We start from the raw sequence: 25217 nt of genomic DNA, 5'->3' as shown, positions 1-25217 counted from the left end.
CACGATGTGAAAGTAAACGTCAAGAACTCAGCCAACACGCCTCGTCTGCATTATTTATAATTAGACAGACAACACATATACAGTGTGATTTTGTTTTGCTTACAAGGAAAGAAAAACAAAAGTTAAAAAAGGGAGATGTGTTGTATATATATGTATGTGCTGCGGTTGCTTTAAGAACGTTGCGACAGCTGCCGTAAAGGAGGTGCGTTGCTAGCCTGGTTGCTATGTTTCCGGTTGGTAGTAAAAGTGTTGGTCATGTGTTTGTACCCTGCTCAAATCTCTCAGTAAAGTTATTCATTGGATTATACCTTTTGTTTTGAACTTCATTACACCTTGGAGTGCATTTTCCGGTCCATTGTTTTTCCTGCTTTCCCTATCTGCGCCTAATGACTGAGCTACGTGACGTCATTTCTTGTGATGTCTCACGGGGCATTTCTGGTCGGGACGGGATTCGTTCCAAGGGATTCGAATAAAGAACCTACTCTTTTTCTTTACTATAGTGGTCTTGATAACGGGTACCGGTTCTCAAAAAGGGATTCGAGTCCGAGGACTCGGTTCTTTTCTTATCGAACAACCGTGAAAACCGGTTTCGAGTATCATCCCTACCCATGTCTCAGTCATCCACATATGAACACATCAAACACCTCACCTCAAATAGGTCTCTTTTTTTGGACGCCACAAAGAAAAAGAAAAAGTGGTGTCACAAGTTGGCTGTGCCAATGTTTCTATACATTAACAACGTCATGACTGTTTTGATATATTTTAATTAGTGCTGATAAATGGTGCATTCTTTTTTTTTATCAGATTAATCACTCTTTTGAATTTGGATTATTCATGATTAATCATAGTGAATTACTTGCCAACACCATTTTAATTAACCTGAAAAAAGACCCTTAATATTTTGACACAAATGCAAAATTAGAATGTCACACACAAAGATTTTTTTAATGTACGTAATCTATTTGCTCATATGCTGGGAAAAATATGATCTATAGTCCTATTTAAATGTTGTATATGTGTCGACCTAATCACTGGCCTTATAACAACCCACGCCGTGTTTTAGATAAACCATTCACTGTCATTGTAAAGGAGCTCAAAATAGTGTAAAGCAATAATTTCAAATAAACCAAAATAAATTGCGCGACTAATCTAATTAATAGGATATATTTGGGGATCAATCACATGAGTTAACTTGTAATTTTTAACAGCCCTCATTTTTATATGTTGGACTTTTGTTTGTAATTACCTGTCCTGTGCTTTTATTTTGTTATACCCAACTCCTGGTCTTGTATGTTCTGCAGTGTCTTATCTCTGCTTCAGAGCGCTGTTCTCCCCACCTGCTTCTGGTTGGCAAACAGCAGGCTCACCTGTCCCTGGTAGCCAACCAGGAGGGTTTACCTGCCAGCGTTGCTTTACAGACAGCGCTGGTTTGTTGTTTTATGTTCGCGGTGTGCTTTCTGTGTTTTTGCCTTTCCTGACCAAGTTCTCGTCACCCGGGATCCACTGTTGCAGCCACGCTTGTGCTCCTTGGGTTTATGTTAATCAATGTTATTTTTACAGGCACATGCCTATCGTCTCTGCATTCACTGGTCACACTACAAGCCGCTATGCGCTACCGTGACATATGGTTTGATTTGGTATGCTACAACCTGACTTTGTTGGCATTTCCTTACATATATGCCAGTTGTGTTCAGCACTTAAATAAATAATGCTATTATTTAAGGTTTGTGAGTGCATGATGGGCTGATGGACATGGAGGTATGAGCACTTACGGCAAGATGGCGACCGTCACGGCCCCTGAAGGCATCCCGCTGTTTTTGGTGGCCAGACTTTGACACAGCTGGTGCACGGCGGCCTTGGCCATCCCATACCCCACCATGCCTGAGGGGGAACAAATGAAACTTAACTTAGCGCACTCAGTTCATTTTACAAACCCCGTTTCCATATGAGTTGGGAAATTGTGTTAGATGTAAATATAAACGGAATACAATGATTTGCAAATCATTTTCAACCCATATTCAGTTGAATATGCTACAAAGACAACATATTTGATGTTCAAACTGATAAACATTTTTTTTTTTTTGGCAAATAATAATTAACTTTAGAATTTGATGCCAGCAACACGTGCCAAAGAAGTTGGGAAAGGCGGCAATAAATACTGATAAAGTTGAGGAATGCTCATCAAACACTTATTTGGAACATCCCACAGGTAAACAGGCTAATTGGGAACAGGTGGGTGCCATGATTGGGTATAAAAGTAGATTCCATGAAATGCTCAGTCATTCACAAAAAAGGATGGGGCGAGGGTCACCACTTTGTCAACAAATGCGTGAGCATATTGTTGAACAGTTTAAGAAAAACCTTTCTCAACCAGCTATTGCAAGGAATTTAGGGATTTCACCATCTACGCTCCGTAATATCATCAAAGGGTTCAGAGAATCTGGAGAAATCACTGCACGTAAGCAGCTAAGCCCGTGACCTTCCATCCCTCAGGCTGTACTGCATCAACAAGCGACATCAGTGTGTAAAGGATATCACCACATGGACTCATGAACACTTCAAAAACCCACAGTCAGTAACTACAGTTGGTCACTACATCTGTAAGTGCAAGTTAAAACTCTCCTATGCAAGGCGAAAACCGTTTATCAACAACACCCAGGAACGCCGTCGGCTTCGCTGGGCCTGAGTTCATCTAACATGGACTGATACAAAGTGGAAAAGTGTTCTGTTGTCTGACGAGTCCACATTTCAAATTGTTTTTGGAAACTGTGGATGTAGTGTCCTCCGGACCAAAGAGGAAAAGAACCATCCGGATTGTTATAGGCGCAAAGTTGAAAAGCCAGCAACTGTGATGGTATGGGGGTGTATTAGTGCCCAAGACATGGGTAACTTACACATCTGTGAAGGCGCCATTAATGCCGAAAGGTACATACAGCTTTTGGAGCAACATATGTTGCCATCCAAGCAACGTTACCATGGACGCCCCTGCTTATTTCAGCAAGACAATGCCATGCCACGTGTTACATCACATGGCTTCATAGTAAAAGAGTGCAGGTACTAGACTGGCCTGCCTGTAGTCCAGACCTGTCTCCCATTGAAAATGTGTGGTGCATAATGAAGCCTAAAATAGCACAAGGGAGACCCCCGGACTGTTGACCAACTTAAGCTGTACATCAAGCAAGAATGGGAAAGAATTCCACCTGAGAAGCTTCAAAACTGTGTCTCCTCAGTTCCCAAACCTTTACTGAGTGTTGTTAAAAGGAAAGGCCATGTAACACAGTGGTGAACATGCCCTTTCCCAACTACTTTGGCACGTGTTGCAGCCATGAAATTCTAAGTTAATTATTATTTGCAAAAAAAAAATAAAGTTTATGAGTTTGAACATCAAATATATTGTCTTTGTAGTGCATTCAACTGAATATGGCTTGAAAAGGATTTGCAAATCATTGTATTCCGTTTATATTTACATCTAACACAATTTCCCAACTCATATGGAAACGGGGTTTTTACATAAAGTGTCTTTATACGAGACTCTGGCAGTGATGATGAGGCCCACGGAATGTTCTGTAGCTTCAGCAGCTGGATCCAGTAAGTAAGTACCTCCCCATTTCCAAAGAATCTCAAGAATTCCGCCTGGTGCCGTCCCATGACACGCTCATAAAATGAGCCAATGGCAACAAGGGGAGTTGGTGCCACTTCCCTCTGATGTTTGTGTTCCCTGCGAGAGCTGATTTAGTCAAACATGAAGCAGGAGGTTAGCCTGAGGATGCAGACGTCTGGGAGCACAATGGCCTCGGGTTCGATCCCTGCGCACTGTCACTGGCGGAGCTAATTGCATCGTTTGTTTTTGTAGTGTCGTCGGTCCATACCAGTGTCCAAACTTGTAAGTAATGGGATAAAGGGGTTGTCATGGCAACGTAAAAATAATGATTTGTGGAGGTCACGCAACATCAGGTGGACTTTGGCAGCCAAACATTTTCTAACAAAAATAATGAATCAACTTAAATATATATATATATATATATATATATATATATATATATATATATATATATATATATATATATATATATATATATATATATATATATATATATATATATATATATATATATAAACAAAAGAAAACACATAATAATATACATATAGATTATGTATTTTTAATTTACGTATGCATTAAAAAAATATATAATACATACAATAATTATATATTTTATTCCTTTATTTATATAATATATATTTTACATTTATCTAAAAAAATTTAAAGAACAAATATATATAAGTACATATATATTAATTTTAATAAATACGTATGTTGATTTCTTTATCTATAGTAGCTATCTAAATATACACACAGATATTAGGGGTGTTAAAAAAAAATCAGATCATCGCAATTCTTACTTATAACGATTCTAAACCGATTAAAACAAATTTAGATATGTTTTATTCTCTCCTGTTCAGGCAAAACATATTGTTGATGTAGATGATCTATATATGCTGTACAGATTTAATTTACAAAAGAGAAGTGCTGGATATTTCTCTTGGTGCCTTATTTGTATTAGACTTTATTAAATGTTTGGGAAGCATTTTTATTAAACAAAACCAGTTTTCTTTTAAATAATACAGAAAATGATCAGAGCAGTTTATCAATTTTATGGAGGAATGTAGTTAATCATAGAACTTGCATCCAATATTATTAAAAAATATAGATTTTAAATCGAGAATGAATTCTAAATCGAATCGTTACCCCCAAATGATCGAATCCAATCGAGTGGTGCCCAAAGACTAACAGCCCTAATAGATATATATGTATATGTATATATACAAACCCCGTTTCCGTTTCCACTGACCGAAGAAATAATCAACTAAACTAAACTAAACTTATAACACAAAGCTAAGATCTAGATGTTTTGTTCAGATAGTTTAGCATATTTTAAAGTTAAGCTAAAGTTAAAATTTAAGCTACATTAGATTAAATTTATCATCTTTAATGCACAAAACACAGTTGATAAAGTTCGGACACCTCTGTTAAAAGGTGGAGTTCAAAGTTAATCTAACAGTTGATTTATTTGGCACGTTTGAACTTTCGGAGTCTCCCCGCATGAAGTCTTTGCTACTTTTTAAATATTTACTCGGCCTCATTTGGTGAGTGCGGGAGAAAAGGCGATCGGTTCGTGGCGAGGTCAAACGAGCATCTGATGGACAAACAGGCCCATCAAAGCATCGACTTTCTGCTTATGAGGCCCGCTCGTAAAGCGCTACCAGAGAATCCTTTCGCAATTCTTCGTTTCTGTTTGTGGCTCGGATCCATTTTATCGACACCCTTCTGCCCTCGCTGTTGTGAGCCTCCGATAAGAGCCTTGATTCTCTCAATGATGGCCTGCAGCGCTTTCTATTGCACACATAATCTGTATTGACAAGCTGGACAACAAACACTGACTTTCTCTTTCCCGCCCCTTAAATGGATCGATGGCTGTTACCGTGACGACAGGTCACACGGACGCAGGGGTAAACAAAGGTCTCACCTCCGGTCCCTGACAGAGCGGGTTTGGCCCCTGCCAAAGTCAACAGACCGCCTGGTTTCAGGTGCAGAGCTGCCAGGTGGCTGGAGATGGTGGAGGTCCACACGCTTTGTTTCCACAACAGATCTGAGTTTTTGTACAAATCTAACAGGGAAAAACACACGTCACCTTTTCAGATATCGTTATACTTCTCTTGTACCTTGAACATTTAAACAGTTAAATATTCTTGACTCTACACACAAAATACAAACCTATTCATTTTTTCCACCTAAAACTTTCATTATCAATACATTTCTTGGTTATACAAATGCAATATTTATTAGGGGTGTGGGAAAAAAAACGATTCAAATTCGAATCGCGATTGTCACGTTGTGCGATTCAGAATCGATTCTCATTTTTTTTAAATCGATTATTTATTTTATTTTTAATTAATCAATCCAACAAAACAATACACAGCAATACCATAACAATGCAATCCAATTCCAAAATCAAAGCCGACCCAGCAACACTCAGAACTGCAATAAACAGAGCAATTGAGGGGAGACACAAACACGACACAGAACAAACCAAAAGTAGTGAAACAAAAATGAATATTATCAACAACAGCATCAATATTAGTTACAATTTCAATTTATCAGTGATTAAAAATCCCTCATTGACATTATCATTAGACATTTATAAAAAAATTTAAAAAAAAGAACAATAGTGTCACAGTGGCTTACACTTGCATCGCATCTCATAAGCTTGACAACACACTGTGTCCAATATTTTCACAATGATAAAATAAGTCCAGTGTTTCCCACACATTCATTTATTTGTGGCGCCACGAAAGAATTACGTCCGCCACAAATATATATATACATTTTTTAATGTATTTATTTATTTTTCTTGTCCTGTCCAGCTTCTCAGGCAAATCATATAGTTGATGTAGATGCCCATATAGGCTGTTCAGATTTACTTTACAAAAGAGAAGTGTAGGATACTTCTCTTGTTGCCTTATTTGTATTTGACCACTACGGTTTTCTGTTTATTTGTTACTGACTGTGGCAGGACACCTCTGCCTCTGTTTCACTTTATGTTGCTGGTAAATAATATGGTTGTAGTAGTAGGCTAAAGTTAAATTATTTAGTATGCACTAATTAAAGGGTCAGAGCTTTAAGAGACATTTTAGCTTTTATATTTTATAAGATATATTTTTTGTAAGAACCACAATTAATACATATATTTCAGTGAATAACTTATTGTTCAAATCTGTATATAAATATGTACATTAAGTGTTGTAATTATATTGTAAAATGGATGGATGGATGGACGTTTAAAACAAAACTGTTATTATTAATTAGTAAGTATACATTTTTTGAGCCTTTTTAGAGAAAATCATATCATTGTAGTAAATTATGCAAATTACTCGATGATGTCATGATGACCACGCCCATAGCCACGCTAATAGCCACACCCCCACCGCCACAGGTATCTTGGCAGTTTATGGGAAACACTGAAGTCATATTTTTGGTTCATTTAATAGTTCAAACAAATTTACATTATTGAAATCAGTTGATAAAACATTGTCCTTTACAATTATAAAAGCTTTTTACAAAAATCTACTACTCTGCTTGCATGTCAGCAGACGGGTAGATCCTGCTGAAATCCTATGTATTGAATGAATAGAGAATACTTTTGAATCGGGAAAATATCGTTTTTGAATCGAGAATCGCGTTGAATCGAATCGTGACCCCAGGAATCGATATTGAATCGAATCGTGGGACACCCAAAGATTCGCAGCCCTAATATTTATGTAGCCCAATTATTTTTTGAGGGGGTCAGTGTAAGTCAAATATAAAAGTAAACAACTTCTAATTACTGTACTTCTGCAAAAGTTTTTTATCTGCAATTTCAAAACAAAATGTTTCTGGCTTTTTTGGGAAGTCAATAAAAGTTCATTTTAATTGGGGATGACATGTTTTAAGTTGTTTAATTTTATAACTTATAGATGATTCAACTTATTTTGACACTTGCATGGCAGTAAAGAACGTTAAAAACATTTAGGGTTTAATCAAATTTAATGGTTTGAATGCAACTTAAAACAAATGTAATGCCCGTTCGACTGGGCTGAGATTCAGCACCTCCAAGTCCGAGTCCATGGTTCTCGCCCGGAGAAGGGTGGAGTGCCATCTCCGGGTTGGGGAGGAGACCCTTCCCCAAGTGGAGGAGTTCAAGTACCTCGGAGTCTTGTTCACGAGTGAGGGAAGAGTCGATGGTGAGATCGACAGGCGGATCGGTGCCGCATCTTCAGTAATGCGGACGCTGTATCCATCCGTTGTGGTGAAGAAGGAGCTGAGCCGGAAGGCAAAGCTCTCAATTTACCGGTCGATCTACGTTCCCATCCTCACCTATGGTCATGAGCTTTGGGTTATGACCGAAAGGACAAGATCACGGGTACAAGCGTCCCAAATGAGTTTCCTCCGCCGGGTGGCGGGGCTCTCCCTTAGAGATAGGGTGAGAAGCTCTGCCATCCGGGAGGAACTCAAAGTAAAGCCGCTGCTCCTCCACATGGAGAGGAGCCAGATGAGGTGGTTCGGGCATCTGCTCAGGATGCCACCAGAACGCCTCCCGAGGGAGGTGTTTAGGGTACAACCGACCGGTAGGAGGCCACGGGGAAGACCCAGGACACGTTGGGAAGACTATCTCTCCCGGCTGGCCTGGGAACGAAGTGGCTGGGGAGAGGAAAGTCTGGGCTTCCCTGCATAGGCTGCTGCCCCCCGCGACCCGACCTCGGATAAGCGGATGTAGATGGATGGATGTTTGTAGCCTGCAGCTACCGCTAACAGCCTACTTAATGCTATGTGTGAAACAGTCTAGCGTATGCTTTTATTGAAACTTACCAGTGTGAAAATGCAGTGATCACACCAACATGTGCCAGGTGATAGCGTTACAAGTCATGTTTGATCATCTCACAGCTGCTATCCAGACTATTCGAGTTCCTTTGCTTGGCTTTCACGCTGGAATGAGACAAATCTCACCAAATCTTTTTTTTTTCCTGAATTGATTGTGACAGTTAATGATGCGGCACCTTCGCGCCATGTTTTGAACTTGTTAAAGAAAAGAACACAACTTTGGCACAAAGTCTGTCTTTCAACCGTATAAAAACAACTATTCAGAGGCCCGCAAGAACCACAATGCATTGCGTTCACTACATCACATTTTCAAGCCCACTTTTATAAAATGTGTTAAAAGCCCCAGTACATTGTATTTAATGCCATTTAAAGCCTTAATTTTCGTAAATTCCATTTAATGACTCTGACATTGCCTGTACAGTTAATAAAACTTTAATGATGGCAAGGGGCGGCGTGGCGAAGTTGGTAGAGTGGCTGTGCCAGCAATCGGAGTGTTGCTGGTTACTGGGGTTCAATCCCCACCTTCTACCTTCCTAGTCACGTCCGTTGTGTCCTTGGGCAAGACACTTCACCCTTTGCCTCTGATGGCTGCTGGTTAGCGCCTTGCATGGCAGCTCCCGCCATCAGTGTGTGAATGTGTGTGTGAATGGGTAAATGTGGAAATACTGTCAAAGCGCTTTGAGTACCTTGAAGGTAGAAAAGCGCTATACAAGTATAACCCATTTATCATTTATTTATCATCTGTTTTACCCTGGAACAGACAATTTCCATTATTACCTTCGGACGCAAAAGAAAGTCAAACTATTTGCAGAGCAAATTGTGTTTAGATGTCGAATGTTCAAGCGTATTTTATCATAAATACAATATATCGGTAAATCAAAATATCTGGAAAACAAAAACAATCACTATCACTGTTTATTTCTGGAAAGTGAAAGAAATACTGCATCTTAAAGCAAACTTAGGTGGGCATCTAACCTTTAGAACTGCAGTTTCCTCCTGCCCATCCACCCGCCACACACAGAATGGCGTCAACTTTCTGCTCCCCGAGCAGCTGGCCGATGTCTGTTGTGACCTACAAGAAGCCAGAAGCCTTGTTAATCGGTACATCACATAGTTGTAGTAGTAAATATTATCAATGATGAGCAAATGCAATTACAATTAGAGGGCACTGGAAAAACACGTCATGTCCTCTAGTGATAAACATAGGATTAGTCCCTTATTTTCCCTTATGAAAGGATAATCTGCATCAGCTGATGTCTGCGGTCACACGGCATCTTAATCAGCTCGTGTTGACATTAGTAAAAATGTTAGAGCATCAATGGACCGATAACAAAAATATTATTACTTGTGTTGTCTTTTCATGTCATATTTGTATTCAGTTTGTCACGACTTTTAATTTAGGGACTTTTGAGTTGCAACAGAAAGAGTCAAAGAATGAAAATTATAATCTGTGTGGATTTTGTCGTTCATCTTGTTAGAGAGCAGCAAGTATGTTTAAAAAAAATATATATATATATACAAGAGTGTTAAAGTAGCAGTGAAATGGAAAAACAAGTTGACTTTATATGGTCAATTATGTGTCATTGTATCCATTAAACCGGTGATGTCAAACGTACGAACCGGGGGCCGTATCACACCCGCGAATAGGTTTAATCCGGCCCACGGCCTGCAAAATAAGTTGAAGTATAACATCAGCTGCAATTTTATGATGAAAGAAACTGTTGTTCTAAAATTTGTCCACTGGATGTCGCAATAGCAATTCAAGTGTAAGCCACGTCACACATGGCACTGTTTAAAGGTGACGTATCTGCTGACTTTAAGCACCCTCTGGATTGGCTGCCGTTACTCCAATCAGCGTCGATTGTGGCTGCCGACAGACTAATGCTGTAGCGACGCACCATTTTCTTTTGTAAATTATCCACTCAACAGATAAAAATAACGAAACAGTAAAATGCAAAGTCAACATCTTTGTACAAACCCCGTTTCCATGAGTTGGGAAAATGTGTTAGATGTAAATATAAACGGAATACAATGATTTGCAAATCCTTTTCAACCCATATTCAATTGAATGCACTACAAAATGTATAATATATATTATTTATATTTATGTTTATAATATTTACATGCTGCCGCTAGGTGACATCATACGCAAATACGGTGTTAGCTTTCACTGTTATGCTGATGACACCCAACTCTACATGCCCCTAAAGCTGACCAACACGCCGGATTGTAGTCAGCTGGAGGCGTGTCTTAATGAAATTAAACAATGGATGTCCGCTAAATTTTTGCAACTCAACGCTAAGAAAACGGAAATGCTGATTATCGGTCCTGCTCAACACCGACATCTATTTAATAATACCACTTTAACATTTGACAACCAAACAATTACACAAGCCGACTCGGTAAAGAATCTGGGTATTATTTTCGACCCAACTCTCTCGTTTGAGTCACACATTAAGAGTGTTACTAAAACAACTCTCTCGTTTGAGTCACACATTAAGAGTGTTACTAAAACAACTCTCTCGTTTGAGTCACACATTAAGAGTGTTACTAAAACAACTCTCTCGTTTGAGTCATACATTAAGAGTGTTACTAAAACAACTCTCTCGTTTGAGTCACACATTAAGAGTGTTACTAAAACGGCCTTCTTTCATCTCCGTAATATCGCTAAAATTCGTTCCATTTTGTCCACAAGCGACGCTGAGATCATTATTCATGCGTTCGTCACGTCTCGTCTCGATTACTGTAACGTATTATTTTCGGGTCTCCCTATGTCTAGCATTAAAAGATTACAGTTGGTACAAAATGCAGCTGCTAGACTTTAGACAAGAACAAGAAAGTTTGATCATATTACACCTATACTGTATATACCTTTATATACATATATACATATACCTATACTGGCTCACCTGCACTGGCTTCCTGTGCACTTAAGATGCGACTTTAAGGTTTTAATACTTACGTATAAAATACTACACGGTTTAGCTCCAGCCTATCTTGCTGACTGTATTGTACCATATGTCCCGGCAAGAAATCTGCGTTCAAAGAACTCCGGCTTATTAGTGATTCCCAGAGCCCAAAAAAAGTCTGCGGGCTATAGAGCGTTTTCTATTGGGGCTCCAGTACTATGGAATGCCCTCCCGGTAAAAGTTAGAGATGCCACCTCAGTAGAAGCATTTAAGTCCCATCTTAAAACTCATTTGTATACTCTAGCCTTTAAATAGACCCCCCTTTTTTAGACCAGTTGATCTGCTGTTTTCTTTTCTCCTTTGCCCCCTCGCCGGGTTATTTCCGGTTCCGGTGACCATGGATGAGATGCTGGCTGTCCAGAGTTGGGACCCGGGGTGGACCACTCGTCTGTGCATCGGTTGGGGACGTCTCTGCGCTACTGACCTGTCTCCGCTCGAGATGGTCTCCTGCTGGCCCCACTATGGACTGGACTCTCACTGTTATGTGGATCCACTAGGGACTGTACTTAGAGGGGGGGTTACCCACATATGCGGTCCCCTCCAAGGTTTCTCATAGTCATTCACATCGACGTCCCTTGTGTGGGCTCTGTGCCGAGGATGTCGTTGTGGCTTGTGCAGCCCTTTGAGACTTTTGTGATTTAGGGCTATATAAATAAACATTGATTGATTGATTGATACAAAAACAAGATATTTGATGTTCAAACTCATAAATTTCTTTTTTTTTGTTGCAAATAATAATTAACTTATAATTTCATGGCTGCAACACGTGCCAAAGTAGTTGGGAAAGGGCATGTTCACCACTGTGTTACATGGCCTTTCCTTTTAACAACACTCAGTAAACGTTTGGGAACTGAGGAAACTAATTGTTGAAGCTTTGAAAGTGGAATTCTTTCCCATTCTTGTTTTATGTAGAGCTTCAGTTGTTCAACAGTCCGGGGTCTCCGCTGTCGTATTTTAGGCTTCATAATGCGCCACACATTTTCGATGGGAGACAGGTCTGGACTGCAGGCGGGCCAGGAAAGTACCCGCACTCTTTTTTTACGAAGCCACGCTGTTGTAACACGTGCTGAATGTGGCTTGGCATTGTCTTGCTGAAATAAGCAGGGGCGTCCATGAAAAAGACGGCGCTTAGATGGCATCATATGTTGTTCCAAAAGCTGTATGTACCTTTCAGCATTAATGGTGCTTTCACAGATGTGTAAGTTACCCATGTCTTGGGCACTAATACACCCCCATACCATCACACATGCTGGCTTTACACTTTGCGTCGATAACAGTCTGGATGGTTCGCTTCCCCTTTGGTCCGGATGACACAATGTCGAATATTTCCAAAAACAAATTGAAATGTGGACTCGTCAGACCACAGAACACTTTTCCACGAGTCCATCTTAGATGATCTCGGGCCCAGAGAAGCCGGCGGCGTTTCTGGATGTTGTTGATAAATGGCTTTCGCTTTGCATAGTAGAGCTTTAACTTGCACTTACAGGTGTAGCGACCAACTGTATTTAGTGACAGTGGTTTTCTGAAGTGTTCCTGAGCCCATGTGGTGATATCCTTTAGAGATTGATGTCGGTTTTTGATACAGTGGTCACGGTCATTCAATGATGGTTTCCGGCCATGCCGCTGTTGTTGAAATCCCTAAATTCTCTGCAAAAGCTGGTTGAGAAAGGTTTTTCTTAAACTGTTCAACAATTTGCTCACCATTTGTTGACAAAGTGGTGACCCTTGCCCCATCCTTGTTTGTGAATGACTGAGCATTTCATGGAATCTACTTTTATACCCAATCATGGCACCCACCTGTTCCCAATTAGCCTGCACACCTGTGGGATGTTCCAAATAAGTGTTTGATGAGCATTCCTCAACTTTATCAGTATTTATTGCCACCTTTCCCAACTTCTTTGTCACGTGTTGCTGGCATCAAATTCTAAAGTTAAATGATTCTTTGCAAAAAAAAAAATGTTTATCAGTTTGAACATCAAATATGTTGTCTTTGTAGCATATTCAACTGAATATGGGTTGAAAAGGATTTGGAAATCACTGTATTCCGTTTATATTTACATCTAACACAATTTCCCAACTCATATGGAAACGGGGTTTGTAGTTAGATATCCATGCAGTGCTCGCAGTTTGTTGACGGCACGAGGTGCACCCTGAACTCCATTGTAAAAATGTGTGTTTCTACATTTGTTGTGTGTTCTTTTTTATGATTAAATCTACCATGTTCACATTGGTTAAGTTTGTAGTTATGTTACCTTTAATATAGCTATTATGTTGTCATTTTGATCATTGTTTTGATTATATTATAATTGTAATATTTGAATGATGGTAAAATAATGTGTTTTGGCAGTTGTGGATGTCACCAATGTGACTGTTTGAGGAAACACTATTCCAAACAGGTCTTTAATGTACTGCCAACATAATAATACTGAACAGTACGTGCTTAAAGTCAAATGGCTTTGTAAAAACATTGAGACATAGTTTTGGAAAATTCAAAATTTTTTTCCTCAGAGTTTTCCACTAACTTGAAGTGTTTTGCCAAGAGGATTTTTTGTCATGTGTACATTTTCCGAATATGCTTGTTCAATTTTTGCCCAAAGAAAACAATTTTGAAGTTTTTCTTTATTTTTAAGTTATCATGCCATGAGTTTACTAGTCCGGCCAGCGTTGGAATAGATTTTCCTCCATGCGGCCCCTGGGATAAAATGAGTTTGACACCCCTGGATTAAACCATATCCAATTGTATTTAAAATCCGCAAAGTATGTGAAAATACCGTCTAAACATTACGAAATGCCACAAATTCAGTCGGCCATTTTGAATATTCGGCTCCGAATGTGTTTGACAATTTCCGTGGATTCTACGTCACTATAGTAACACTTCTGCACTCTGACCATACTATCAGATCAGTCATGCTGGAAATATGCAACTATTTGGAAAGACATTTGTGCTGTTTATCATTCACAATCCTTATGTAAGACAAGAACACATATGTTTGGCTTTTTTATGCATTAGAAATCGTAAATAAAAAGCTAACAATTGAGTCAACAGATGAAGGGGCCTCAGTATACTCACTCTAAAAATATCTAGAAACCGCTCGCAATACTCCATTTACATGTCAAATTAACCACATTTGAGTGATATTGTTATTTTAAGCGCATACGCAGACGGACTATTTTAGCAGCCCATTGATAGCAGTGAGCTAATGCTAGTTTATGCTGCTATTGTTGACACACTGAACTGGCGGCTGCTTTTGCTGGTCTTCAACTTGCTAAAAGTAAATTACAGATAATAATTCATGCATCGCTCACCTGCTAGTAGACAAACGTGGCCATGGACTGAGACGCTGGTCCACTTTCATATCCCCCAAGATGGCGAAAAACACACAAATACCCTTGTTGCGGCAACTTTTTTTTTAAACCGTTGTGAGGGTTGTGATTGAATCTTCATCTAAACGAAATCCTGTCGGTCAGCAGTGAAAGTTGAAATTGTGCAATAAGTGTTTATTTTATTACGGTTCATTTGTATGTGTAGCATCTAATAATGCTGTATGACGCTATAGTTTTGTAATAAAGCTGCAGCTGTTTAGCACTCGGCTTCTAAAACTTATTTCATGAGATAATTGACCCTGTTACACGTGTATGTTTGTGTCATTTGCAGCATTTTTGTGACAATATTTACGCAATTGTGTGTTTTTGGATCATTGTTGTTTCTGGCGTGTAAGCGATGAGGTGGCGACTTATCCAGGGCGTATCCCGCCTTCCGCCCGAATGCAGCTGAGATAGGCTCCAGCATCCCCCCCGCGACCCCAAACGGGACAAGCGGTAGAAAATGGATGGATGGATGGATGGATGGTCAACATGGCCACCGCACATTTGACAATAAATAGAGCTTTTCGCTAAAGGCAAGCACGTGACTTTTCCGCATGTGACTTGAACGCAACAGGCGCAGTGGGTAAATAGTTTCGAGCGCTCTGAGTTACACTTGAACACCCCACCAAAGCTAACTCGGTCATAAGTAGGGATGATGCTCCCGGTTGTTCGATAAGAAAAGAACCGAATCCTCGGACTCGAATCCCTTTTTGAGAACCGGTACCCGTTATCGAGACCACTATAGTAAAGAAAAAGAGTTGGTTCTTTATTCGAATCCCTGGGAACAAATCCCGTCCCGACAAGAAATGCCCCGTGAGACATCACAAGAAATGACGTCACGTAGCTCAGTCATTTGTCACGGTGGGGTGCAGCGTGCTGCGGTTCGTTCCCGGGACGCAAAACTGACGGCTCCGGACGAAAGCGTGCAGGTAGGAGATGATTTATTTCTCATAAATCATACACATTACAACAGACAGGAACGAAACAAAAGGAAAGCGTGCCGTTCGCACGAGAAGCTAAAGCAAAAACTTACTTAGCACAGGAATACAAGAAGCTAAGGTAACTTAGCACAGGAATCATGAGCTCGAAAACCAGAATGCCAACGTAACTGTTGCAAATGCAAACAATGAAGCCACGACGAGTGACCGGAAAAGGCAGGCTTAAATAGAGTCTCTGATGAGCAACAGGTGCGCGTACAAGGCAGGTGAAAATCATAAGTAACCATGGTGACTAAAACAAACCCCCAAAGTGCACAAAACAACTAAGGAAGTCCAAAACTAACAGAACATAACTAAACAAAACATGATCCGTCAAATATATACATCATTTACTGACCTTTTTATAATAAAATATTTGTGAATTAGTATATACTAGGGGTGTAACGGTACACAAAAAATTCGGTTCGGTGCGTACCTTGGTTTAGATGTCACGATTCAGTTCATTTTCGGTACAGTAAGAAAACAACAAAATATAAAATTTTTGGTTATTTATTTACCAAATGTGTAAACAATGGCATAACATACATATACACACAGGGTCCATTGCCAGGGTTAATGTGGTCAACATATATAAAATAAAAACTAAATAAGATAAGGCTCAGAATGGTTTCTTAACAAAACCTTTCCACATATAAAGTGCTTTTTTTGATTGATTGATTGAGACTTTTATTAGTAGATTGCACAGTACAGTACATGTTCCGTACAATTGACCACTTAATGGTAACACCCCAATACATTTTTCAACTTTTAAGTCGGGGTCCACGTTAATCAACATTAAACTGCCTCAAGTTGTTGCTCAGATTAAATAAAATGACACAATTTTTCTTCTACATATAAAAAGTGCAACATTAAACAGTTTCAAGTCAACTCAGCCTCAGATTAACTTTTCTTCCCCCCCAGCCTGCCTAACTTGGCAGTAAGAGGATATATGGGCTCATTGTTCTTCCACCATAGAAGTGGGTCAAAATCTAGTTTTTCATACAATATGGTCTTAAATCTTCTGCTATAAAAACATTTGTTATTGCTTTAGCCCTGCCTGACTCGCCGAAGAGAGGCTGCTTGAATGCGGTGGTGACGCTTCAAATGGGTTAGCATGTTTGACGTGTTGTCAGAAGCATAACTGCTGCTGCTGAACAATGTCGGCAAACCTCCGTCGTCCATTGTTGTATTGCACCGAAGTGTTCCCAAACGGGAGATCTTAACGAGGCAGGAGGGTCTTCTAGCTCTGGCTTTTGCATGTTGTCCTCGCCCGGTCATTGCTAGCATGCCGTGTGTTGTGCCTCGGTGTGCATTGTTTACACAACGTGCGGTGCACTACTTAATATGTCCGTGTGGAAACTCGTTCGGTACACCTCCGAACCGAACCGAACCGAAACCCCCGTACCGAAACGGTTCAATATAAATACACGTACCGTTACACCCCTAGTATATACAGCAGTTTTGTAATATGTAATTAATTAATTCAGTCATTATTAATATACTGAGATGAAGAATATCTTATTTTCAATAAGGTTGAAAGTATTTCTCATAATTCTTCTTCTTTGTACTTTGTAAGCACTATTCATTTGAACAACCTCTTAAACTGGATCATATCAGTACAATGTTTAACTTCTTTACTTAATCCATTCCATCATTTAATTCCACATCATTTTAGCTGTTTGCAATTTTACCAAATCATCAAACTTTAATATTTTTGACTCAATAAAGAAAGTGTTTATATGTTCTCTATATCCAACACAGGCCTGGCCCTAACCAATATGGCGCCCTAGGCAAGATTTTTGGTGGCGCCCCCTCCCACATCGGCAGTGAAGTGTATATACTCACAAGAAACCGAATAGCTTTGTCTTTGACCTTTTTTTTTACTTAAAGAAAGCAAATTAACAATCAGAATAGTTAACAAGATTAAAAAAAATATGAATAAATAAATGAATACAAAAAATAAATATATGAAATACAATATTTTTTACATACATAAACACAAAATAAAATGTGTCAACAAGTTGCATAAAATAAATTAAAAATACAATATAAATAAGGCACTGATCAAAACAAGATATCAAACCAGTATGACTTTAACAACTATATTACAAAAAAAGGAGATCCTACAGAGTTCTCTATTTGTGCTTATTAACATTGCATTAACTAGAATGACTTACAAATTACTGTACACCAGGGAGTACTGTAATTACCTAACGTTACATTATTATTTTCCATAACAATTTAGCCCCCTCCACAATATTAACCCGACGTTAAAACAGAACTAGCTATTTATTGGTTAGCAATTGCCGAATCATGTAACATTAGCTTAAAGGCCTACTGAAATGATTTTTTTTTATTTAAACGGGAATAGCAGATCCATTCTATGTGTCATACTTGATCATTTCGCGATATTGCCATATTTTTGCTGAAAGGATTTAGTAGAGAAAATCGACGATAAAGTTCGCAACTTTTGCTCGCTGATAAAAAAAAAGCCTTGCCTGTACCGGAAGTAGCGTGACGTCACAGGAGCTAGTATTCCTCACAATTCCCCGTTGTTTACAATGGAGCGAGAGAGATTCGGACCGAGAAAGTGATGATTACCCCATTAATTTGAGCGAGGATGAAAGATTCGTAGATGAGGAACGTTACAGTGAAGGACTTGAGAGACAGTGATGGACGTATCTTTTTTCGCTCTGACCGTAACTTAGGTACAAGCTGGCTCATTGGATTCCACACTCTCCTTTTTTTATTGTGGATCACGGATTTGTATTTTAAACCACCTCGGATACTATATCCTCTTGAAAATGAGAGTCGAGAACGCGAAATGGACATTCAGTGCCTTTTATCTCCACGACAATACATCGGCGAAATGCTTTAGCTACGAGCTAATGTGATAGCATCGTGCTTTAACTGCATATAGAAACAAAAAAATAAACCCCTGACTGCAAGGATAGATAGAAAATCAACAATACTATTAAACCGTGGACATGTAAATACACGGTTAATGCTTTCCGGGGTGGCGAAGGTTAACAATGCTGTGCTAACGACGCCATTGAAGCTAACTTAGCAACTTAGCAACGGGACCTCACAGAGCTATGCTAAAAACATTAGCTCTCCACCTACGCCAGCCAGCCCTCATCTACTCATCAACACCCGTGCTCACCTGCGTTCCAGCGATCGGCAGAAGGACGAAGGACTTCACCCGATGCGTTTGGCGGCCCGGAGACGTAGGAAGTCAAGGTGAGGTCGGCGGCTAGCGCGGCTAGCGCGGCTAGCGCTCCAACAAAGTCCTCCTGGTTGTGTTGCTGTAGTCCGCTGCTAATACACCGATCCCACCTACAACTGTCTTCTTTGCAGCCTTCATTGTTCATTAAACAAATTGCAAAAGATGTCCAGAATACTGTGGAATTATGAAATGAAAACAGAGCTTTTTGTATAGGATTCTACGGGTACCATAACTTCCGTTACTCTGACTTCGTCACGCGCATACGTCATCATACCGCGACGTTTCAGCCGGATATTTCCCGGGAAGTTTTAAATGTCACTTTATAAGTTAACCCGGCCGTATTGGCATGTGTTGCAATGTTAAGATTTCATCATTGATATGTAAACTATCAGACTGCGTGGTCGGTAGTAGTGGGCCTTTAAAGCCAGGTTACTATCACATTCTGTAACAGACAAATAATTACATGTAGGCTAACGTTACCTACCTGCTACCTCTGTCTTTTTCTCGTTTCTCGTCCTCTTCTTTTCTCTTTTTTCTTCCCTGGGCACCTGACAGTTTTGGCCGTTTTGACATCTTGTGTAGTTTTTTGATGTGGTGACGTCCAAAAAGAGTCATGATACGGGAAGGGAGGGGGCGCACCGTGCGGAGGGAGGGGGGGGCGTAACGTTGTAACAAATAATATTTCTATTAAATAGGATTTACTTTGCATTTTAATTAACGTGGGATTGTTTTTTTGTATTTAGAAATAATAATACCAACTTTTTTTTTTCTTTTTTTTTCTCCAACATTTGTGGCACTGGCGTGGCGCCCCCTGATGGACGGCGCCCTTAGCATTTGCCTATACGGCCTATGCCACGGGCCGGCCCTGATCCAACATTATGTATCAGTCTAATTGATCTTTTTTGTAACACGGTTAACGAATGTAGCGCACATTTGTAGTTATTTCCCCACATTTCTGCACAATAACTCAGATATGGTAATACTATAGTAGCGAGCAGTAGAGAATGTGAAGTGATTTGTTCAACCAAATATTGTGTTTTTTTCCATATACAACAACCTATCTGGACTCGATAAGAGAATCGATAAGAGAATCGATAAGGAATCGGTTCGATAAGAGGATTCGATAATAGGCTCGAACTCGTTAATTTCTTATCAAACATCATCCCTAGTCATAAGTACACAATCTCAACCGTGTTTTTTGGAAGAAAAACATTACTAGCGCCATGTTTTTTTAATCAACAACTGATTATTACTGATCTTAGTAACTTTTATTAGCGTTTCTGTCACTACTCACCTGATTATTACTGATCTTAGTAGCTTTTATTAGCGTTTCTGTCACTACTCACCTGATTATTACTGATCTTAGTAGCTTTTATTAGCGTTTCTGTCACTACTCACCTGATTATTACTGATCTTAGTAGCTTTTATTAGCGTTTCTGTCACTACTCCCCTGATTATTACTGATCTTAGTAGCTTTTATTAGCGTTTCTGTCACTACTCACCTGATTATTACTGATCTTAGTAACTTTTATTAGCGTTTCTGTCACTACTCACCTGATTATTACTGATCTTAGTTGCTTTTATTAGCGTTTCTGTCACTACTCACCTGATTATTACTGATCTTAGTAGCTTTTATTAGCGTTTCTGTCACTACTCACCTGATTATTACTGATCTTAGTAACTTTTATTAGCGTTTCTGTCACTACTCACCTGATTATTACTGATCTTAGTAGCTTTTATTAGCGTTTCTGTCACTACTCACCTGATTATTACTGATCTTAGTAGCTTTTATTAGCGTTTCTGTCACTACTCCCCTGATTATTACTGATCTTAGTACTTTTTATTAGCGTTTCTGTCACTACTCACCTGATTATTACTGATCTTAGTAGCTTTTATTAGCGTTTCTGTCACTACTCACCTGATTATTACTGATCTTAGTAGCTTTTATTAGCGTTTCTGTCACTACTCACCTGATTATTACTGATCTTAGTAGCTTTTATTAGCGTTTCTGTCACTACTCCCCTGATTATTACTGATCTTAGTAGCTTTTATTAGCATTTCTGTAACTACTCACCTGATTATTACTGATCTTAGTAGCTTTTATTAGCGCTTCTGACACTACTCACCTGATTATTACTGATCTTAGTAGCTTTTATTAGCGTTTCTGTCACTAGTCACCTGATTATTACTGATCTTAGTAGCTTTTATTAGCGTTTCTGTCACTACTCACCTGATTATTACTGATCTTAGTAGCTTTTATTAGCATTTCTGTAACTACTCACCTGATTATTACTGATCTTAGTAGCTTTTATTAGCGCTTCTGACACTACTCACCTGATTATTACTGATCTTAGTAGCTTTTATTAGCGTTTCTGTCACTAGTCACCTGATTATTACTGATCTTAGTAGCTTTTATTAGCGTTTCTGTCACTACTCACCTGATTATTACTGATCTTAGTAGCTTTTATTAGCGTTTCTGTCACTACTCACCTGACCGGCCTGCTCGCAGAAGGAGTCTGTCAACTTGACAATCACGTTCTCGTTCGCTTCCTCGTTGGCAGCCAAGTCAATGCTGGCGACCCACTGGTGGGTTCAAAATAAAACATACTTTAATTCAACATTTTGACTCCAAAGTCATTCATGAAGGTAGTAGTAGGTCAGAAGAACACATTCAAATAGAAGCTAACTAGCCAGCTAGCCTGTTAGCTCGCTGCTAACACGTGTTCACACTCACCCATCCTTTGGACTTGAAATGCTGGACACACTTGGAGCCCAGCGCTCCTCTTCCGCCGTAAACTACCACCTTGTTCGCAGACATTGCTTCTTGTGGGACGAGCCGAGGCAGGACAGACACAGGCTGCTGAGCAGAGAGTGAAGGCGGCAGCAAGGAGGCGTTTCCCCCGGCACAGCAACAGGTGGGTGGAGCTGGTTGTGTGGTGCGTTCAAGAACACGCGGAAAAACATGACTTTCATTCGCATGTTTGACAATTGTATGCACACACCAAAACGGAAAATAAAATGATGCAACATGATAATTATCTCTTGGGTTTTAAATACAATAAAACAGTGTGTTTCAACCTTTTTTGAGCCAAGGCGCATTTTTTTCGTTTTCATTGTTTTTATTTTGTATTTATTTATTAATTAATTCACATACTTGCCAACCTTGAGACCTCTGATTTCGGGAGGTGCGGGAGTCAAGTATTTCATATATATATATATATATATATATATATATATATATATATATATATATATATATATATATATATATATATATATATATATATATATATATATATATATATATATATATATATATATATATATATATATATATATATATATATATGTCAGTGGCGTGCAGTCACTAGAGGCAGGGGGGGCAGGGCCTCACCTGCCATCATGTAAAGAAAAAAAAAGTAAAAAGAAAAAAAAATTAATTAAATTGTTATATGTATCCAGTGATTATACTAAAGTTATTTTCCATTTAACTTCACCAGTTTTAGATTTTTTTATTTTTTATTTTCACATTTGCCGTTCAAATTCTGAGAAGAGACGGTGCGGTGATCAGCAGCCAGTTGAGGCACGTCACTGATTTGTGCCTCAACATGGATTGTGCGCAATGACTAGGCTAACTGCCGAGCTGCTGTGCAGTGAGATCGTATTGCTATATGAATTATATTATACATTTCCATAGTTTAGTTAGCTGAGGTATATGATGTACAGTGTATTTTGTCAACAACTGTATGTGTGAAACGTATTTTTAGTGCTGAGCATTCATAAAACTGCTGCGAAGACGCACTGTGTGAGGCTCATCTCATAACCCCGCCTCCTGGTGCCAAGCACCTCCGCAGCAGAATGCACCGCCCGACGGGAGCGCCACACCAACCAAAGCCCACACCCAAACCCTCCACGTGCAAGACCGAATCCACCCAAAAAAAGTCACTTAACAAGAAGCCAAAAAGTGCAAAAACAACAATGCTCGCGCTGCAGGAGTCGCGAACGACCGCAGGGACACAACATTAGGTACAACTGCACTGCAGGTTCATATGTTTGTAAATCTGACTGTGATGATGCAGTCGTGCCTCACCAGACATTAACCTCACCGCACGCCACTGATATATGTATATATATATATCTATATATATATTTATATATATACACTACCGTTCAAAAGTTTGGGGTCACATTGAAATGTCCTTATTTTTGAAGGAAAAGCACTGTACTTTTCCATGAAGATAACTTTAAACTAGTCTTAACTTTAAAGAAATACACTCTATACATTGCTAATGTGGTAAATGACTATTCTAGCTGCAAATGTCTGTTTTTTGGTGCAATATCTACATAGGTGTATAGAGGCCCATTTCCAGCAACTATCACTCCAGTGTTCTAATGGTACAATGTGTTTGCTCATTGGCTCAGAAGGCTAATTGATGATTAGAAAACCCTTGTGCAATCATGTTCACACATCTGAAAACAGTTTAGCTCGTTACAGAAGCTACAAAACTGACCTTCCTTTGAGCAGATTGACTTTCTGGAGCATCACATTTGTGGGGTCAATTAAACGCTCAAAATGGCCAGAAAAAGAGAACTTTCATCTGAAACTCGACAGTCTATTCTTGTTCTTAGAAATGAAGGCTATAACACAAAATTGTTTGGGTGACCCCAAACTATTGAACGGTAGTGTATATATCAGTGACGTGCGGTGAGGTTCATGGCTGGTGAGGCACTGACTTCATCACAGTCAGATTTACAAACATATGAACCCTAAAGAGTATCTTATTCACCATTTGATTGGCAGCAGTTAACGGGTAATGTTTAAAAGCTCATACCAGCATTCTTCCCTGCTGGGCACTCTGCATCAAGGGTTGGAATTGGGGGTTAAATCACCAAAAATGATTCCCGGGCGCGGCGCCGCTGCTGCCCACTGCTCCCCTCACCTCTCAGGGGGTGAGCAAGGGGATGGGTCAAATGCAGAGGACACATTTCACCACACCTAGTGTGTGTGTGACAATCATTGGTACTTTAACTTAACTTTAACTTTACACATACAAACTGTAGCACACAAAAAAGCACATTTAATAAAAAAAAACTTTATTATGGTCTTACCTTTACTTATAAATGAAGTCCATGCGCCGCTCCTTCTGAACAAAAGCATCGATAACTTGTTTATAGAAGTCTTCCTTATCTTTCTTCAGTTTTAAAAGTCTCTCTGTCTCGATGGAGATTTTCCTTTAATTATTACCTATTTAGAAAACTGTTTTATTTTAGATATGTAATCCTTCATGTTAAAAGTCCAGGCGAGACGAAAAAATAAACGATCTCTGCTAACTGTTGCTGCTTGTTGTCACTTCTTCTGCAGCCGAGTAGTCGCAAGAATGATATCTGGGATCACTACCGCCCTCTACCACCAGGAGGCGGGATTACCCAGTGCGTCGTTTGCAGCCGTTTTATGATTGCTCAGCACAAGAAATACGTTACACACATTCAGTTGTTGACAAAATACACTGTACATTATATACCTCAGCTAACTAAACTATGGAAATGTATAATATAATTCATATAGCAAAACAGTCTCACTGCACAGCAGGCCAGCAGTTAGCCGAGTCATTGCGCAATCCATGGCGAGGCTCAACTGGCTGCTGACTCACCGCAAGTCTCTTCTCAGTATTTGAGTGGAAAATGTGAAAATTCAGTGATTTTGAATAAAAAATAATCTAAAACTGGTGAAGTTAAATGGGAAATAACTTTATAGTATAATCACTGGATACATATAACAATTTAATTAATGTTTTTCTTTTTACATTTTTTTTCTTTCCATGATGGCACGTGAGGCCCCGCCTCACCTGCCTCCCCTGACTGCACGTCACTGATATATATATATATATATATATATATATATATATATATATATATATATATATATATATATATATATATATATATATATATATATATATATATATATATATATATATATATATATCTACATCCTGAAAATATGCAAACAAAACTGTGTTTAGATAATTGATACTTCAAACTTGCATGAATAAATCTTAAGGAATATAACATAACTTGGCTTCCGAGAGCTTCAAAATGTAATGAATAAAATGCTAAAGTTGTTGATAAACAAGCAATTATTTTAATAATTAAATATGGTCATTTTAAATGAATTATTATGATCATTTAAAATTAATTATTTCAAATATGTTTATTTTAATGTATAATTCTAAGGCTGGATGTAATAAGGAGTCAGAAACAAT

The 25217-nt window shown here is 39.0% G+C and overlaps 1 protein-coding gene across 1 annotated transcript in view; it reads right to left on the bottom strand.

Moving 5' to 3' along the window:
* qdpra (quinoid dihydropteridine reductase a) overlaps positions 1-21876 on the bottom strand; it is a 32746-nt gene extending 10870 nt beyond the window's left edge. Inside the window, exons 1-5 of the mRNA XM_062040144.1 lie at positions 21689-21876; positions 21445-21537; positions 9392-9488; positions 5526-5666; positions 1773-1881 (exon numbers count right to left, since the gene is read on the bottom strand). Of these exons, the coding sequence (XP_061896128.1) occupies positions 1773-1881; positions 5526-5666; positions 9392-9488; positions 21445-21537; positions 21689-21772 (524 nt within the window). The 5' untranslated portion in view covers positions 21773-21876. The remainder of the gene's footprint in view (positions 1-1772; positions 1882-5525; positions 5667-9391; positions 9489-21444; positions 21538-21688) is intronic.
* Positions 21877-25217: the final 3341 nt, after the last annotated feature.

Source organism: Entelurus aequoreus, linkage group LG28 (genome assembly GCF_033978785.1).
Source record: "Entelurus aequoreus isolate RoL-2023_Sb linkage group LG28, RoL_Eaeq_v1.1, whole genome shotgun sequence".
NCBI lineage: Eukaryota > Metazoa > Chordata > Actinopteri > Syngnathiformes > Syngnathidae > Entelurus > Entelurus aequoreus.
This window is presented reverse-complemented; position numbering and strand designations above follow the sequence as displayed.